The sequence below is a fragment of the Cucumis melo genome, chromosome 6 (genome assembly GCF_025177605.1).
Source record: "Cucumis melo cultivar AY chromosome 6, USDA_Cmelo_AY_1.0, whole genome shotgun sequence".
Taxonomy (NCBI): domain Eukaryota; kingdom Viridiplantae; phylum Streptophyta; class Magnoliopsida; order Cucurbitales; family Cucurbitaceae; genus Cucumis; species Cucumis melo.
Window position 1 is genome coordinate 31,570,523 of NC_066862.1, and position 18,389 is coordinate 31,588,911.

Genomic DNA, 18,389 nt, shown 5'->3' on the forward strand with positions numbered 1-18,389 from the left:
AAACGTAGAGATCAAAATACAGTATTTTTAAAAATTCTAGGACTAAAGATATATATTTTGACATTCAAATTCCAAACACAAATTCTTCACCAATCAAGGATTAAAAAGGTAATAACTTTTTGGTAATTATATTATGTAGCAATTGTAAAGATAATAATTAAGTGTATAATAACATTAAAAAAATTACAAATATAGCAAAATTTATCGGTGAAATATCAATATTTACAATAGGGTATATTAGCAATCGTGTTGATATAAACTCTAACAAACTTTGCTATATGTTGTTATATATTAATACTTTGAATCTGATTGTTATGTTTGATATTCTTTTTAGAATTTTAATTTCATATACATAGAAAGTAACATTGAAACACATTATTTTATTTTACGATAAAAACACATTTATATTATTTTATTGACATAGTTTGAAATACTTTGATGGTAGCTAGAGATGTTTGTCCAACTAATATCACCTAAATTATCACTCAATATACTTTTCATGATTGGTTGCTTTGAAAAATGAATAATACTCATTATGTAATACTTTTTAACCACCTCATAAAAAAAACATCACTTAAAATTTATTGTTATTGTCATTGAGAATAGAAGATTTGTACACTCTTTTTTTATAATTAATTTTATTGTACTAGAAAAATGTGGAAGTAAAAGAAATTAATAATTTATATTTAAAAAAAATTACTTGAAATAACTTCAAAAAAAACTATCGTCATCATAAATTGATCTAATGATAAAGATGGTGAACAAAGAGTTATTGTGCGTTCAATCTACAGTGACTACCTACATATAATTTAATATCTTACGAGTTATTTTTTGACATCAAAATAGTATAAAATTAGACAAGACATGTTATCCCTAAGATTAATAGAGATACGCAGAACCTAACCCGAACACTCAGTGAGATATAAAACAAAAACGTCATATAGCCAAAAACGAAAAAAGGAAGAGTAGGTTTTGAAAGGCTAGAAAAAAGGTGATGGTGAGTGGGAGTTGTGGATTCTTGGAGACATTGAATTAGTTTCTTCCTCTAATATATACTTTAGATGGGTAGGGAGTGTCAAAACATGAGCATATATTCTAACAACAAATAGTGAAGTGATCTATTGTCATATCTTTGTAATTGAAAAGATATATATATATATATATATATATATATATATATATATATATATATATATATATATATATATATATATATATATATATATATATATTATTTACAAATCTTATATATATATGTGTGTGTGTATTTTAATCACATCAAATCTAGCTTAATTAGGCACTCTTGCACAATTTTTCTTTTTCCAAGGGGTGGGGAATCCAACTAAGGATTGGAAGTATGTATTATTATTCTTTTTTTTTTTTTTTTGTTTTTTCCATTTTAATTTCGGGACCATGATTGAAAATAGGGATCGAGAATCGCTCTTTTGTTTCTAACGTATTTCTAAGTTTTCTATCTCACTTTTAGGTTTATATTATAACTTTTGTGTTCGTAAATTATTAGGTATGTGTGAAAACGAGTTTGAAAACTAATAAAAGAAATTATAAAAAGGTAGAACATTCTTCCGGTACAATTAATTTTGTCTTTTAGTAGTTTTGTACTTTGAAGTATAAATAATTTGTCAATTTTTTCTATATTTGAAAAATTTTCATAAAATAAAATAATGTATTGGAAAAAAAAAACATATTTTTTAAGAAGTCATAGAAAAAGGAAAAATTACTCTTTTAGTCCTAAAATTTCAAGCAATATGTGTTTGGTCCCTCTATTTTAGAAAATATACCTTTTTAATCTCAAATTTATAAAAATAAGTCTATTTGGTCTCTAAGTTTTTCGAATGTACCTTTCTAGTCTATGAGTTTTTAGAAATTTATGATATATTAAAATGTTGCCCTCTTTAAAAAGCTTTATTGGGACAATTTTAACCATTTAATTTTTAATAAATTACAAGTATGCCATTATCATTAATTTTAAACATACAATATTACAATGATACAAATTAATTTACTTTGCAGACTAAAATGGATAATTTTTCTAAGATTTTTTTTTTTTTTTTTTTTTTGTCTTCAAGATTTTAAGATTGATTTTTTCTTTTTGTCATGATCTATTTTTTTTTTAAAGATTAATGTGGTGTTTTTATTTAATATAATTCAAATACCTAATGATATCTTTAAATTCTAATTAAAGAAAACACCTAATTAAGATAGTAAATTAGAATAAGACCATTTTTTAATTTATTTATTTAAAATGAAAGGATGAAATTAATGAAATTGAAATCATTAACCATTCCTTATTAAAATTCAAGAACTTAACAATTGTTTTTCATCAATAATCCAAAATTAATTTTCTCTCAATTACCTAAAAAATATATCTTAACAATACCGAATTAAAATTTTCAAACAGAAAAATAAGCCACTGAAAAATGATCCTCGAAGGGACCAACTACGATCTAATTAACGGTGGTGTGTAGTTGAATGTATGAGAAAAACAACATATATTTTGATAGTTGTATAGTATAGTTCAAATATTAATATCGTTGGAAATATCAAGATCTCAATTTTATGGAAATATAACTGGGACCTTGATATTTCAACATTAGGTTCTTAACTATTCAACCTATCTATTGTTGGAGATCAGTTGGTTGACAAAATCAAAAGATTTATCTACATCTCTTGATGTTGTTAAGTTTCGTCTTGTACGAGGAGATCAGTGGAATATTACGTTGGCTCATAGATTTTTCGGTGTTCAATATGTGATCATTCTCTTTTACTAATTGATCAATGGATTGTTGTAAGCATGATGTTTCCATCTTTGTCTCTTAGACTAGAGCGTGAATTTGGTGTTGTTGAAGTTATTTACAAATATATATATATATGAAAGTATCGATGAAAATATTGATTTGATGGATATCTCGAGAAAATTGTTTGCTTAATTAGACTATAATGGACTCTTTTTAATCACCAATTCTATAAAAAAAAATACAACATTTGGATATATATTAAAGAAATGAAAAAATAATTATAAAATAATATCAAACAATGATAATTAATCACAAAATTAAAGGAGATATTAAATATTTGGATGCAAAATAAAGTAAACTGTGTTATATAAAATGTGTGTCGAATATTACTATTAAAAGACCCCGTATTACATTTAAGGAGAATTGTCAAAAATAATAAATTTGACAAAATATTTACAATATATATTAAAATTTCAGATTCTATCAATAATAAATATTGATAAAAATCGATATACTTTTATCAGTGGTATCGATAGACATTAAAAGAAGTCTATCAGTTTTTATCGTTAATAGAATCTAAAATTTTGTTACAACTTGTAAATATTTTAATTTATTTAACTATATTTGAAAATGTCCTAACATTTATTTAAAAATTAAGATATTAGAAAAGTTGATTATTGAAAAAATTAGATGGAGAAATCAACCTATAGAGAAAATAGTAGGGCGTGTCGGCCATGTTTTAGAGATGTATGGATGATATTTTAACGATATTTTGAGAATTTATCGATAATAATTTGGAAAATATGCCCAAGGGAATTTCGACAAAAAAAATTGTTATCCTATCACTCCCAAACACAAATGTTTCATACCAAAAGCGATTTTAAAACTATTAAATTACTAAAACAATGTATTTAAGATATTTCAAAAACTATGTAAAATAAAGTAGTGAGTCTCGGTTAAACACACTCTTTTATATAATTAACATGTAACGAGCACCATAAAATTGAAAAAGAAGCATTTCAAAAAAATTCGAACTCTATATTTATATATAGCAGTCACATGAAACGATTTCATTTTTTTTTTTCTCGAAACTTTCTCTTTTGGAGGACAGTGAAGAAAAAAAAAATATCTAACCTCACTTATGTCTTATTGTCACCTCTATTATTCAAATCCATAGCAACCACTAATTGAATATTACTAAATACCACTTTAGATATACTCTAATATTAGTCCAAATGCATGGAAGCAATTCCTAAGATTTTGCACCAAAATATATTAAATAAGAATTGTAGGGGACAAATCTTAGAAGATGATGACAAGATCATCATGCATGTAACATGGCATGTGACTGTGATTGAAATAATGTAGCTTTATCTATGTAGTCTTTTATTATTGGCCTTACCTCAAAATCTAATTTGTGTATACTAATCTTTTAGTCTTCTAAATGGGGAAATTAGGAAAATTTCTCCACATGCCTTTCAATATTAATCCCTATATAATTCCAAATAATCATCTATTGTCAATAAACTTTATCGTACGACTTTTTCGATACTTTGTAGATAAACTTCACAATGATGCACTTGCGTCCATATACTTTATAATAACACATTTATAACTTCTTATTCTTTGCATCGTAATAATGCATTTGACTGCCTAACATCTTTTTTTTCACATTCCTTCACACTTTTATCACCATCCACCACCTACCTTCATTCATCGCTGCATGTTTGGTCGTTGGTCATTGGTTGGTCGCCACTTCTCTTTCTATCTTTCTTTTCTTCAACATCTTTCTTTTACCAATTAACACCGCTCCACATCATTTGCCATCAATCACTGCTCCACCTCTTCTGCCACTTACCTTCATCGACTGTTGCACGTCTGGTCGTCGTTTACTGCTTTTTTCGCTCTATCAATCGATTGTTTAGCGCTAATATAGAATTAAAAAAAATCATTAAAATTAATATTTGAAGTTTTTTCCATACTACAAAATATCAAATGTGGGTAGCCCATTACAATTTCTACATAATAACACATTAAGAATGTCATGTCACCTCTACTCTAATTACTATAAAAGCTTAAGCTTATAAACATTGCTTTCACTAATAAACTTTTTTTGTTTTATTATCACCCACAAACGTTTTTAGAATTTCAACTAAAAAAAGTATTTTCTTTAGTTTAACTAAAAATTCAAAATTTTATTGAAAAATAATTACTAGCACAATTTAAAGAGTTCTAAAAATTTAATAATTTTAGGATTGTTTTCAAATATAGTAAAAATAAACCAAAATATTTTTAAAATATAATAAAATTTTAGAATCTAACGATAATAAGCTTGATAGACTTAGAATCTAAAATTTTGCTGTATTTCTAAATATTTTCAACGACTTTGTATTTACAATAATTCTTCTTGTTTAAAATACTTGTATTACAATAATCCAATTTTATAATTGATGAGAAGAATGTTCTTCGAAATAAAAGAAGAAAAACGTTTGAGTGACAAACTCACAACTTATCAACAAAAGGAAAAAAAAAGTATCAAAAGAGAATTGCTATCATAAATTTCCAAGTATCTTTAACTAAACATAATTAAAATAAATTTAGAAAATATTATTTTTATTTTTATTATTAACTAAACATAATTTTTTATTATTTTTAAAAAATAATAATAAAATATTGTTTTAATCATTATTATAAATGATAAAATTGTTGAAAATATTTATAAAATATAGCAAAAACTAAACTTTTATTCGTGTGTATTAGTGATACCGATAGACTCTATCATTGAAATTTTATTATATTTTATAAATATTTTCTTTTTTATTTTTGCTATATTTAAAAATGACTGTTCGAAAAACATAGAGTTATTAATAATTGCATTAGTGTTTTGTATTGTCTCACAATTAGAATTATTTTCTAAAAATACTTTAGTAAAAGAAGTAGTTTAATTTAATAAATAAAAAAAGATATGAAAGCATATTCAGTATGGATATGAAGATAGGAATATTTATGTCTTTCAATTCCATTATGTATAATTTAAGTGTTATTATTTGTTGGATTCCCATTTGCATTACCTAATCTGTCCTATGAGTAATTTGGAGGGAACAAAGTTTGGGTGAAAGAATAAAGGAAATTCTTAGAAACAAAGTTTATATTTTGTCAATAGTGATGGGACAAAAATGTTGAGGTGATATGAAAATATTTATAAAAATATCAATAAAATGTTGATATCCATGGAGAAAATTACACAAAATTTTACTTTGACCCAAATAATTCTATTAGTGAAAAATATTTAATTTAAGAAATATACTTGACATGTTGATTATTTATATTATAATTATATTGATGATATTTTTCTTCTTCTTATTTTCACGTTTCATAGTTTTTCTACGATACAGTGAAAATGACAAAATGTTGATGAAAATTTAAGCATATACAATTGAGTACAATATATTGTTTTAAATGTTACTAAAAAGATTATAAAAAAAACTAACTTCAGATTAAGGAGTATTTTAATAATAGGTTTGTTGGTGTCTATTCGGTTCGTCTGATGTTCTTTATTTGATTTTAGTTAACCTAATAGAATAATTAATGACATGATGAACACGAGATGCGGAAGTTAATTAACTAACGTTGCTCAAATTAAGAATATCACTCCTATCATTAAGCTTGTGAAATAGACGTTGAAATTAGATGACTGATTTTCTCGCACATATTCTAAAAAAGAAAAGAAATGACCATTGCCAAACTCTATGTGACCATCTTTTTCTATTCTTTTTCTCTCATTTTTCACACATATTCTATCAACTTAATCTCTAGATTGACCTTAAATAAAAGTGAACAATTAAAACTTAAAAGTATTGGGATTAAAATTGAACAAACTTTAAAGTGTAAGAATCATAGTAATAAATCAACCAAAAAACACTTTTTTTGTCAAGAACAAAATGAAAAATTCACCCCTATTATACTCTCAAATTTCTTATTGTAAAAATTGATCTTTTAAATGTGTGCAAGTGTGTTGAATGAGAAAATTTGGACCAATTAGGAGTAGTCACGTCAAATAATCAAATTTGGAACCAATTAAATATTGTCTATCAAAGATATAAATTAAAAGATCTCGATAATGATTATCATGTGTTTTTCATTTTGACCACTGGATTAATTTAACTATTTTTGTCAAACTAAATGTTAAGATTTGTGCTAAAATCCAAAACATGGGCTTAATTTAATCCAAATGCTAAAGAAAGTCAAGTTCAATGTAGTTGGGATCGTCCTCATAAAGACAAATATATAAGAATAGCGAAAACGAACGTTGCAGTTGAAAATCTAGCAAAAATTGAGAAGAATAAGATTTTTGTCAAAGGTGTAACACACACATATTTGACATTTTTAATATTTCCATTTGCTCTTGGTTTGTGGCACATCATCATTCCGAATACAGTACATTTTAAACGTATATCGAGACTTATAACTAGATAAGGTAGCCGTATTTATGAAACATAGTGTACTTTTTTCGGTTTGTTATATAATTATAACATAACCTTAAGGGTTGGATTTCAACGAATCTTTCCAACATATTTTTAATGATATTATATTGTTTTGATTTAGTTAGATTCCGAAAATATCTCTTTTTAATAAATCTTTATATTTTTATCTAATTAGATTTGGAGAATATATATTTAAAAAATCCTTAATATATTTTTTAGTTTCGAAAATATGTATTTTTAATAAATGTTTAATATATTTATAAGTTGTATGATCTTATCTTTAATAAATGTTAATATGTTTTCCTTAGTGGTACGTTTTATTTGATCAATTTGTATCATTAGCTAGATGAATTAAATAGATATCATATTTGTATTTTTAAAGCTAGACTTTTGGAAATATTTCTCTTTATAATTTTACTCGTCTTTATTAATCTGAAGTTATATTAAACTAATTTTTAAACTATATCTTACTTGTTTGACATGATGTGTATGTATGTTAATTATTCTCTATGTATTATCTTTTAGCAATATATTTTTAAAAGTTGTTTATGTTAATGTTTTTGCTAACAAAATATAAAAACTATTTTTTATGGTAAATGGATCGAAACTTTTCAATATTCATTTAGTTAGATTTTGAAAATATCTCTTTAAGAAATCCTTAATATATTTTTTTAATTAGATTTCAAAAATATCTATTTTTAATAAATATAATATTTAATATATTTACTTTAATAAATTTTTAATAGATTTGTTTGTTAGTAGGATCAATTAATCTCTTTTGTTTCTTATAATTTTAATTTCAAATTAAACTCTTGTTTTTTTTATCTTTTTTAGTTAATCTTCAAAAAATATGTAATTTTATCTTATTCATTTTTAATTTTTTTAAAGTCATAATAAATAAATTTTTAGATTACATCTTACTTTATTTCACATACAATAATGCATGTATGGTGTATTTTATTTGGTGTAGTTTGAAATATAGTATGTGATTCATAAATGAAGCAATCGAATTATTGATTTTAATTTTTAGCTTAGTTAAAACAAAATTTTCTCTATTTTTTAATTTTAAATATTAGGTTTGATATCAAATCTATTTTGATATAATTAATTTTTTAAAATATCTATTATTATTCCATCTTAGATTTTTTTTTAATGACCGGATTTATTTAATTAAAGTTTGAAAATATCTAGGTTTATTAAATCTTTTATTTGTTTATTTTAATTTTTAATATATCTTTTACATTTTATCTCATTTGCTTTTTATTATTTTAGATTCACATTCAAGAACTTTTCTTAATAAGGTTATTTTAAAAATATTTTTAAAAGTAATATAAAAAATAGGGTATAAGAAAAAATATTGATAAAAATAGTGTAGTGAAGTCTTCGATCCACGGACTTCGATGTGTTGGTCGCGTGGATTCCATACTTTTTTCTTTTTTATTATATATATATATATATATATATATATATATATATATATAATTCCAATCTTCAAATTCCAATTTACAAAAATATCTTTCATTATTAAATTAACATCACAATTCAAATTCTATGTTCATAACCTTTGGAAGAAAAATTCCAATTTCCAATCTTCAAATTCCAATTCCAATTTTCAATCTTCATATTTACTATTAATTTAATTTTTCTTATTAAATTGGAAGATTGAAATTTGAAAAATGAATTTAATAAGAAAAATTTAAATATATATATATATATATGAGAAATTTCTCTAAATATAACAAAGGTGTAATAAAGTCCAAAAAGTTAGTTATTTTTTAAAGATTCCAAGTTTGTCCTTCCATCTTTTTCTCCTCCCCTGAATTCGTCCTCTCCTGTACTCTTGTTTTTTAGGTGCGATTTCTTCCATTGTTTTTTGTTTTTAAATTTGGGTAACCAAATCTATTTCTTTCGTGCGTGCATGTTTTTCTTCCTCTTTGTTTTTTTTCCTTTTTTTTACTCACTGCATGCATTCTATCATCTTTCTTCCTTTCTTTTTTACCTTTAGATTAGGTAACAAAATCTGATGGTGTATAAGAATCTTGAAAAAATTGGTTAGACATTTTAATTAGGATAACCGTTTATACCAAATTTTGAAAAAAAAAACGTTTAGTTTTGGCTACTCAAATCCAAATCTAAACGATTGTATATACCAAATTTTGAAAAAAAATCGTTTAGATTTGGAACCCCAAATCTAAAAGCTAAATCTAAACGCTAACCAAATTTGATCGTATACCAAATTTTGAAAAAAAAAAATAATTTAGATTTGTAACCTCAAATCTAAACCATCCTGTAGCCAAATATAAACCATCGTATACCAAATCTAAGCGATCGTATACCAAATCTAAACGATCGTATACCAAATCTAAACGATCGTGAGCTAAATCTAAACGACCATGTAACCCAATTAATTAAAGAATCGTGTAACAATTTAGTCAAATTTAAACGATCCTATACCAAATTACGTTACCAAATATATTACGCACGTTGATGGGTATTTTTGGTATATATATATATATATATAAAGAAATAAACAAAAAGAATAAAAAAAATATTTGTTAATAAAAAAAATGTGAATTTAAGTTGTCACAAATTTTAGAACCAATCACAAATTACCACATCAATTGGCATGTGTCCCAATTAAATTTAAAGACAAATTGGACAATTCTAATGATGTCACGTGTCGTGTCTTTATTATGTTTTTTTTTTCTATTTTTTTCTCCACCCTGTGATTCGTCTTCCTCTATACTAATCGTGTTTCTTCCGACTCCTCTTTTTTAGCTCCGATTGTTTTGTTTTTAGATTTGGGTAACCAAATCTATTTCTTTCTCTTGTGCGTACATGTATTTCTTCTTTTCCTTATTTTTTTTCATTCATTGCATCCATTGTATCATCTTTTTCTTTTATTTTTTACTAACCAAATCTGATGGTGTATAAGAATGTTGAAAAAATTGGTTAGTCAATTTAAATTAGGGTAATCAAAACAAGAATATTCAAAAAAATCATTTATACCAAATTTTGGAAAAAAAATCGTTTAGAATTTAAGCCATCGTATACCAAACCGCGTTACATTGTTGACGAGACATTTTTTGTATTTTATACGTTAAACCTCTCTACATTTTATCCATTTTTGGAATTGTTTTGCTTTTTTATATCTTTGAGAAGACCCTATATATATATATATAAATAAAGAAATAAAAAAAAAGAATAAAAATATTTGTTAATAAGAAAATGTGAATTTAAGTTTGGTTAATTTCAGTGTCACAACTAATTAAAATATAGAGAAAGAATAATCAATAAGAAATCAATTCGTATTAGCCAAACACACTTTTGTAAATAATTAAGAGAAATATCAAATCACAATCGTTCATTTCATTTTGATTTTGATTTTTTTTAATATTTTATTAACATCAGTAGATTGTAAATATTTGTTTAATAATTTTTTTAATAACATATTTTGTTAATATATATCTTTTTAAAAAAAAAAAATTGGGGATTAGGACAAAAGTTATGTATAACTTTGATTGAGAAATAATCAAACTAAAATAGGAAAGGTGAATTTAATAAGGAAAATTGAAAATTGAAGATTAAGATATTTAATATATATATATATATATAAAGAAAAAAAGAAACAATTAAATTAAATTTGGAAGATTGATGTTAATTTAATAATGAAAGATGTTCTTAGAAATTGGAATTTGAAGATTGAAATATTATAGGATATATTATGAATTTAAATATCATATATCTATATATCCGAACATTTTTTGTTTTTCTATACTCAACTTCGAACATCTTTTGTTTTGCTATACTCAACTCTGAACTACGGTCAAACGAGTGACGGAGCCACTATGTAGTAGCGACGAAACTATAGTAGGCGAGCAACAATGGAAAAAGCAGTAGGAGGCGAGCCACTGTAGGCCCGTTTGGTAACGTTCCTATTCTCTGTTTCTTGTTTCTTGTTTCTTGTTTCTTGTTCCCTGTTTCTTGTTTCTTCTTTTTTTAGAACAAGAAACAGTAATGCGCTCGATAACTGTTTCTATTTCTTGTTTCTTGAAAAAAAAATAGAAACAAAAAATGTGTTTGATAACTGTTTCTTATTTACTGATTTTCTTCTAGATTTATTTTTTATTTTTCACATCTACTTCAATTAAACATTAAACAAAAAATATAGGTCTATCCATCAAACATAAAAAATAAAATTATCAAAAGTTTATTCATTTAATACGAAGAAGTATCAATGCACGAATAAAAATAATAACATAAACATAAAATTATATTTATTCTTCAAATGTTGTCAAATTCGATTGGCAATATCATCTCTTACTCAGGCCATTTCTTTTCTTAATTTCTTTTCTTAATCCATCAATTTCAACAACCTGATCGTTATTTCGTGACATATAGAATTTAATATTAATTTTTAAAGTAAGTTATTATGTCTTCAATATTCAGAATTGAAAGAAACAAAACAAAATTTAACCTTTAACTCTATTACCTATGATGCTTTAGAGGAAAACCCACAACGAAAACTCAGATTTGTATAAAGAGGAAGATGAAAACTATGTATCCGACGAAGAGGAACAATCAAGCAAAAACTATGGATCCGACGAAGAGGAAGAGTTCGGGTTGTCGAGGAAGACGATGAGAGGTGAAGAGGAAGACGATGTGCAGAGAAAAACGATGAGTGAAAGAGGAAGAAGATGATTATTTGGGGAAGACGATGGAGATAAAAGAAAAAGGAAACCAATAAAATAATTAAGAAAAAGTAAAATAAAACAAATAAAAATAATTGAGAAAAATGAAAAGAAAACCAATTGAAAAAAGGAAAATGAACCAATAAAAATAATTGAGAAAAAAGAAAAGGAAACCACTAAAATTAATTGAGGAACAAGAAAATGAAACCAATAAAAATAATTGAGAAAAAGAAAAGAAAAGAAATAAAAGAATTGAAAAAAATGAAAAGGAAACCAATAAAAATAATTGAGAAAAAGGAAAAGAAAAGAAATAAAAAAAATTGAAAAAAATGAAAAGGAAACCAATAAAAATAATTGAGAAAAATGAAAGAAAACAAATAAAAATAATTGAGAAAAAGGAAAACAAAACAAATAGGAATAAACTGAGAAAAAGAAAAATAGAAGCAATTGAGAAACGGAAGAAGAAACTACTTTTTTTTTGTTTCCAATAATTCCTTATAAAATGAGAAACGTTTCTATTTCTTTTAAAACGAGAAACAAGGAACGTAATCAAACACCTCTGTTTCTTAAAAAATGAAAACAGAAACAAGAAACAGGGAACAAGAACGTTACCAAACGGGTTCTGTGTTTGCAGGACGTTCGCATTCAGTGATGTAGGTTTCTAGGGTGGGGAAGGGTACGTGATGACCTTCAAGAGAGGATGAAGAGGACGGAAATTAAGAAATTTAGGGGGGAAATTAGGGATTTAAGAGGGGAGTTGTGTGTTTTAGTAGGTGGTTAAGCATTTTGGTAAGGGAAAAATTAAGATGTGAATTGATTTAATTTGTTTGGAAAAAGTATGATGTACTTTGGAGAAGGATGGATGTTTTATTAGAGTAGGGGTATTTCTGACAATTTCGTGGCTGGTCATATTAACATTAAAAAATTATTTTTGACATTTAATTTATCTTTCCGGTTAACCCATCTATATACCAATTAAGCCGAAGATCACAAAACCCATAAAAAAAAAAAAAATTCTAGAAATAGAGCATTTACCTCCTCTTTAAGATAAGAAATTTTATATCTAAAAAGACCTAGGGAGAATTATTGTAGGAACTTGTACGTGTCAATGTAATCAAAACTATATTTATATAACCGTTATAACAATAGTATAAATGTTATAAACTTGTATAACAATGGTATATAGTTATATAAGTTTGGACCCTCAATCTTATATAACTAAACTTATATCTAAGGAGAAACTAGTACAATTACATAAGTTTGAAGGAAGGGTTTCATTGACACTACTATTATTTTAACTTTTATGCAATTTGCCCTTTGTTTAAATTATTTCTGATTTATTTATTGATTTTGTCAGCAGCTTCCGTTTTCTGCCATCAGCATTGATAGAGAGAGGATTTTGGTGTTTAATTTTTTGATTTTGTAGAACAAACGCTTTTGTTCTTCAAAATTGAAATTCCAATTTTTTAAGCTTAAAACAAAAAACCCAATTGAAATCTCCCTCTCAATCTCACTCTCTTCTTCTTCTTCTTCTTCTTCAAATCAAACAATGTTGTTGCTCTCACTCTGATCATCACTCCATCTTTCAGATTTTGTTGAACTAACTCTGAATCTCATCACTAATTATCACTTGTACCGACCATCATATTTGAATTTGAAACAAACCCACTTTCCCTTTTCTTCTCATTATTTGATTTTGAGATTCTTTCTCACTTTCCGCCCAAGTTTCTGCTAAAGGAAGCTGAAGGAGGAAATGGGTATTGCTAATCGAGAAGCTATGAAGCAGTTTCAGCTGCTAATGGAGGAAGGTGATACCCATTTCCTTGGAGTTTCATCTTGTTTTGTTTTGTTATGTATATTTGTTACCTAATATTTTTTCCTTCTCTAATTTCTTGCAACGCCCAACAGTCGATGGATCACTGAAGAACTCATTTGAGGTTTGTTCTTTGATTTTGATCTTTACTGCTGGATCTGTTTTTTGATTTGATGATGTGAATAAAACAGAATGTATTGCGACATTGGTGGGGTTTTTTTCGATCTCAACGCTTTATGAATGGATACTAGTTTTTAGGTGGTTAATTGCTCAATCGCAGCTTCAATGGTTGAATCGTAAATTTCTCTGTGCCTTAGATCTGTTTCTGTAATCACACTATTTTGAATCTATTCTTTTGGCTGTTGGAGACTGTGATTTCGTAATATTTTATTATCACGAATGGTATTCATTCTTGGTATGAAATGGAGCTGCCTTGCAGTTGAAGCTAGAATAAATTGTGTAGTCCAGAGAAACGGATTGATTTTTTTCCCCATCATTCTGAATCAAATTCATGATTTGATTGATATGGGATCAAGTCTTATGAGTAGATTTGAAGATCAAATTCTTGTTAACTTAATTGCCTGGAGGAATGAAGATTTCTTGATTTCTGGATGAAGTAATTTAGAAAGGTTTACAAGTTAATTTCTCCAGGCTTTTTAGGCTGAATGGAACTTGTAGGCACTCAAGTTAGATTTGAAGTTTGAATTGGTAACAAAAAATGAAGGGTAAGAGATTTCTGGATATGAAAATAGTAATGCAAGCTACTTTTTGGTACAGAAGTTGAGCAAAATTACTAATGACAATGAGAAAGAAACTTGTTCAGTTATAAGATTTGATTCCAAAATGTAGCTGGGGTAATTATAAATATCCTCACATTGGAAATTGTTTGCATTCTGTTGCTGTTCTTGAATAAAAATTGTACTTAAAATGCATGACTAACTGAATTGATTATCTTACCGTCTCCAGAATATGCATCAAGGTCATCCAGCTGAAACTTTGGAACGGTTTCTGAAGGCCAGAGACTGGAATTTAGCTAAAGCCCATAAAATGGTTAGATAAGTCAGTTAACTTAGTTGTTTTAAATTTTGGTTAAATTCTCTTAGCATTTTATATCTTTTTCACTCACCTTTGGTTTTTTCTCTTCATAATCTTCAGTTAATAGATTGTCTACATTGGAGGATACAAAATGAGATTGACAACATATTGGCAGTGAGTTCTTTTTCCTCCTTCTATTGTTATGAAATAGATGTGTCATCTTTTATCATTATTCCTTTAATCCCCCTAGCTGATGTGTATTGTAATACAATTTTGTTTTTCATTAGTAGATGAAAATTGAAAAATATAAATGTAGTGACAACCATTACGAGATATGCCTCTACCACTTTAAATGGCAATGATAAATACCAGAGAAACTATGTATAAAGAACCAAAAGGTCATCATGTTTCTGGCAATTATCACTACAAATAGAAACAAAAATAAACTAGGAAGGAGGTCAAATATCTTGAAGATGATTCAGGTTATGTTTGGCTTTACATACTTTTACAACATTTAATGTATCTCCTATTATCACAGAAACCGATCATTCCTCCTGAGTTATACAGAGCAGTGAGAGACTCTCAGTTGGTAGGATTGTCTGGATACTCGAAAGAGGTACATAAATAAAATCATCTTATCTTTCAATATTTGATCTTTAATACATTTCCAGTTATCCAACTAGCAAAATGAATTCTATTTTGCTACCAAAATGTGAATAAGTTTTTCTTCCCTCGGGTAGGCTGCTACCCTGTTCTTCCCTCGTTAATTTGCTCCTCTTTTCCACTGTACATTTTTTCTTTTCCAGGGTCTTCCTGTCATTGCTGTTGGTGTTGGTCAAAGCACCTTTGACAAGGCATCTGTAAGGGTTTACTTTCCTCTGTGTACCATCTGTATCTGGCCTTTTCTTAAAGCTTAGAAAATTGAAATTCTAGTTTTGAACTTTGAAGAACATGGTCAAACAATATGCACAGATCAAATGCATCGAATTGCACCTATGAAACTCTTTGCAATTGTGTGCACATTAACTAGATCTGGGACAGAATTCATTAAATTGTGCAATCTGCATATTCACTACATTTGTTGTGATATCATGGATAAGGTTATTTTCTGTCACATCACAGCTGCTAGAAGGACAATACTACGAAAACAAATTAATTCCTTTAAAATTTCAAAGGATATTTACAAGGGTTCTTTCGTTTTAGGTTCATTATTATGTGCAGTCACACATCCAAATGAATGAATATAGGGATCGTGTTGTGTTGGTGAGTATGCAAGACTGTTTAATCATTTCGCTGACTTATAAGTTATAAATGTTATTCAATATAACATGTTCTGTTTGCTATAGCCTGCTGCGTCAAAGAAGCATGGGCGACATATAAGCACCTGCCTCAAGGTTTTGGATATGACGGGATTAAAGCTTTCAGCATTAAATCAAATAAAGGTACCTAGTTCTTTATTCGTCCTAACAACATTTCCTTAATCTTCACCCCTTTTTTTGGAATCAAACCACAAGTTTGACAAACCCTAAATTAGTGAAACATCATTTGATAGAATGAATTTTCTATTTTACAATTGCTTGTTTACTCTTTGATCTTTTTTCTTCGTCAGCATATGCAGTTAGTGCTTCCATATATAAAAACATTTGGTGCTAGTAATGCTAATTTTGTTTTTTTCCCGCTTAATGCAGCTTCTGACTGTCATATCTACCATTGATGACTTAAATTATCCCGAGAAGACCGATACTTATTACATTGTGAACGTTCCATATGTATTTTCTGCTTGCTGGAAGGTGTGCGCTTATATTAATTCATATAGAAGTATTGTCAATATACTTTCTATATCGGAAAGAAAAAAAAAAGTCTGGGGCAGTAAGCCGTCTGAAGGGAATGTGAATATGATTTGTTGACCTTGCTGACAGGTTGTAAAACCTCTTTTACAAGAAAGGACAAGGAAGAAAATCCAAGTGCTACAGAACTGTGGGCGAGATGAATTACTAAAGGCAAGCTTGCTTTCTCTGTTGTTACTTTTCCCCCAGTATGATTACCATTTGGACATGACATTTGCTCTCTCTCTCCCCTTCCTTTTAGAAAATAAAAGAGTCGCCCATATTAGTTGAAAGGACATCAAAAACCATCTCTCATTGAAAGTCAGTTCAATTAAGCTGAAACTGACGTTTGGTACTACACCATCACCATATCTTTCTATCCATAGAGAATCTTGAAAATCTCAATCTAAAATGGATTATCATTGTATTTCTTACTCCATAATATATGCCAATGCTACTATACTGTGATTCCTTATGATGGAACTGAATCATCAACTGTGGATGGCTGCTTTCTTGGTGGTTATACAGTGAATGTCGAACTTAGCCCGCTGATATAGATGTGTGTGTCCGTTCCAAGTTGAATAGGTTCATCCTTGCCTCTTTTAATTTCGAAACTGCATATAGTTGAAGGGTTAAAGCTGGATAATACGGCTCAGTTTTCTTAGAACCAATACCTTTGTTTTTATAAAGTTATAAGAAACTGTCAACCAAATGTTGATTCTCCTAGAAACCAAACCAACTGTCCAACCAAAACTGATAAAAAGTAACTAAGCACTAAATCAACTGACACTAATTATAACCAGCCTGTTGAATTGGCTTTGTCAATTTTTCAAACTTCATTGCACCACTTTAAAGTTTTAATTCTAGTGGTGACTGACTTGACCCGCCGCCTGTTAGTTACTTGCTCTCATGCTTTACAACTCTTGATAGCTTCATCTCCCCCACGGTAGAATTTGAAACAACAATGTGCTATTATTTAGTGCACTAATTTCATTTTTACCATCAATGGTCTTATTTTTAATGTTTGAAACTCTTTTGCAGATAATGGATTATGCAGCACTACCACATTTTTGTCGAAAAGAACGATCAGGATCATCTCGGCGTGTCGAGAATGGAAATACAGAAAACTGTTTCTCCTTTGATACTGCATTCCATCAACAACTTTACAATTACGTTCAGCAACAAGGTGCTGTTAGGGAGCCGATTGTACCAATAAAACAGGGATCATTTCACGTGGATTTCCCTGAACCAGATCCCAGAGATGTCGAAATCGCAAAAACAATAGAAACAGAGTTCCATAAGTTGGAAAATCACAATGCACTCAATTATTCCATGAATGCCCTTCAAGTCAATGGAGAATGATGAACGTAGAATACCAATCATGTCTCTTGGAAACTACAAGCCCATTGAGCTATTATTACATATAGGATAAGCTCCTGCTTCCAATTTCATGTAATAGAAAGTTTATTTACACTCTGCTGCATTGGTGCACGTCCCTAACCTATGCTTAAGGCAGGTCTTGTTCGAGATGCCATAAAATGAAATGATTCAATCCTCTTATTTTGATGTTTGCAGCCATGGTCATCAAGAATTTCCAAAAACATTTCATTGTTTTTCGAGGAGACATTTTTTATTGAAATTGAAATTTATCAACAGCAACTGAGTACAACATCTAATAAAACTTACATATACAACAAACCAAGAGAATTCTAGCTGAAAAGTGATCTTTGGGCTTTTTTTTTCCCTTTATCAACCAAGTGAACCAGGAACACGTCCAACAAGAG

The 18,389-nt window shown here is 27.7% G+C and overlaps 1 protein-coding gene across 1 annotated transcript; it reads left to right on the top strand.

Annotated features, from left to right (window-relative positions):
* Positions 1-12,991: 12,991 nt before the first annotated feature.
* On the top strand, positions 12,992-18,165 carry LOC103491033 (phosphatidylinositol/phosphatidylcholine transfer protein SFH2). Its single transcript, XM_008450822.3, has 11 exons — positions 12,992-13,739; positions 13,840-13,868; positions 14,711-14,794; positions 14,900-14,953; positions 15,318-15,395; positions 15,586-15,639; positions 15,983-16,042; positions 16,126-16,221; positions 16,468-16,569; positions 16,699-16,779; positions 17,647-18,165. The coding sequence occupies exons 1-11, from the start codon at positions 13,685-13,687 to the stop codon at positions 17,965-17,967; spliced, it is 1,014 nt and encodes a 337-aa protein (XP_008449044.1). The 5' UTR covers positions 12,992-13,684; the 3' UTR covers positions 17,968-18,165.
* The last annotated feature ends 224 nt before the right edge of the window (positions 18,166-18,389 follow it).

Coding starts and splice junctions, on each gene's coding strand:
- LOC103491033 (XM_008450822.3), top strand. CDS start 13,685: ATGGGTATTGCTAATCGAGAAGCTATGAAGCAGTTTCAGCTGCTAATG. Junction 16,043..16,125: donor ATAGGGATCGTGTTGTGTTG/GTGAGTATGCAA, acceptor TGTTTGCTATAG/CCTGCTGCGTCAAAGAAGCA. Junction 16,222..16,467: donor CAGCATTAAATCAAATAAAG/GTACCTAGTTCT, acceptor CGCTTAATGCAG/CTTCTGACTGTCATATCTAC.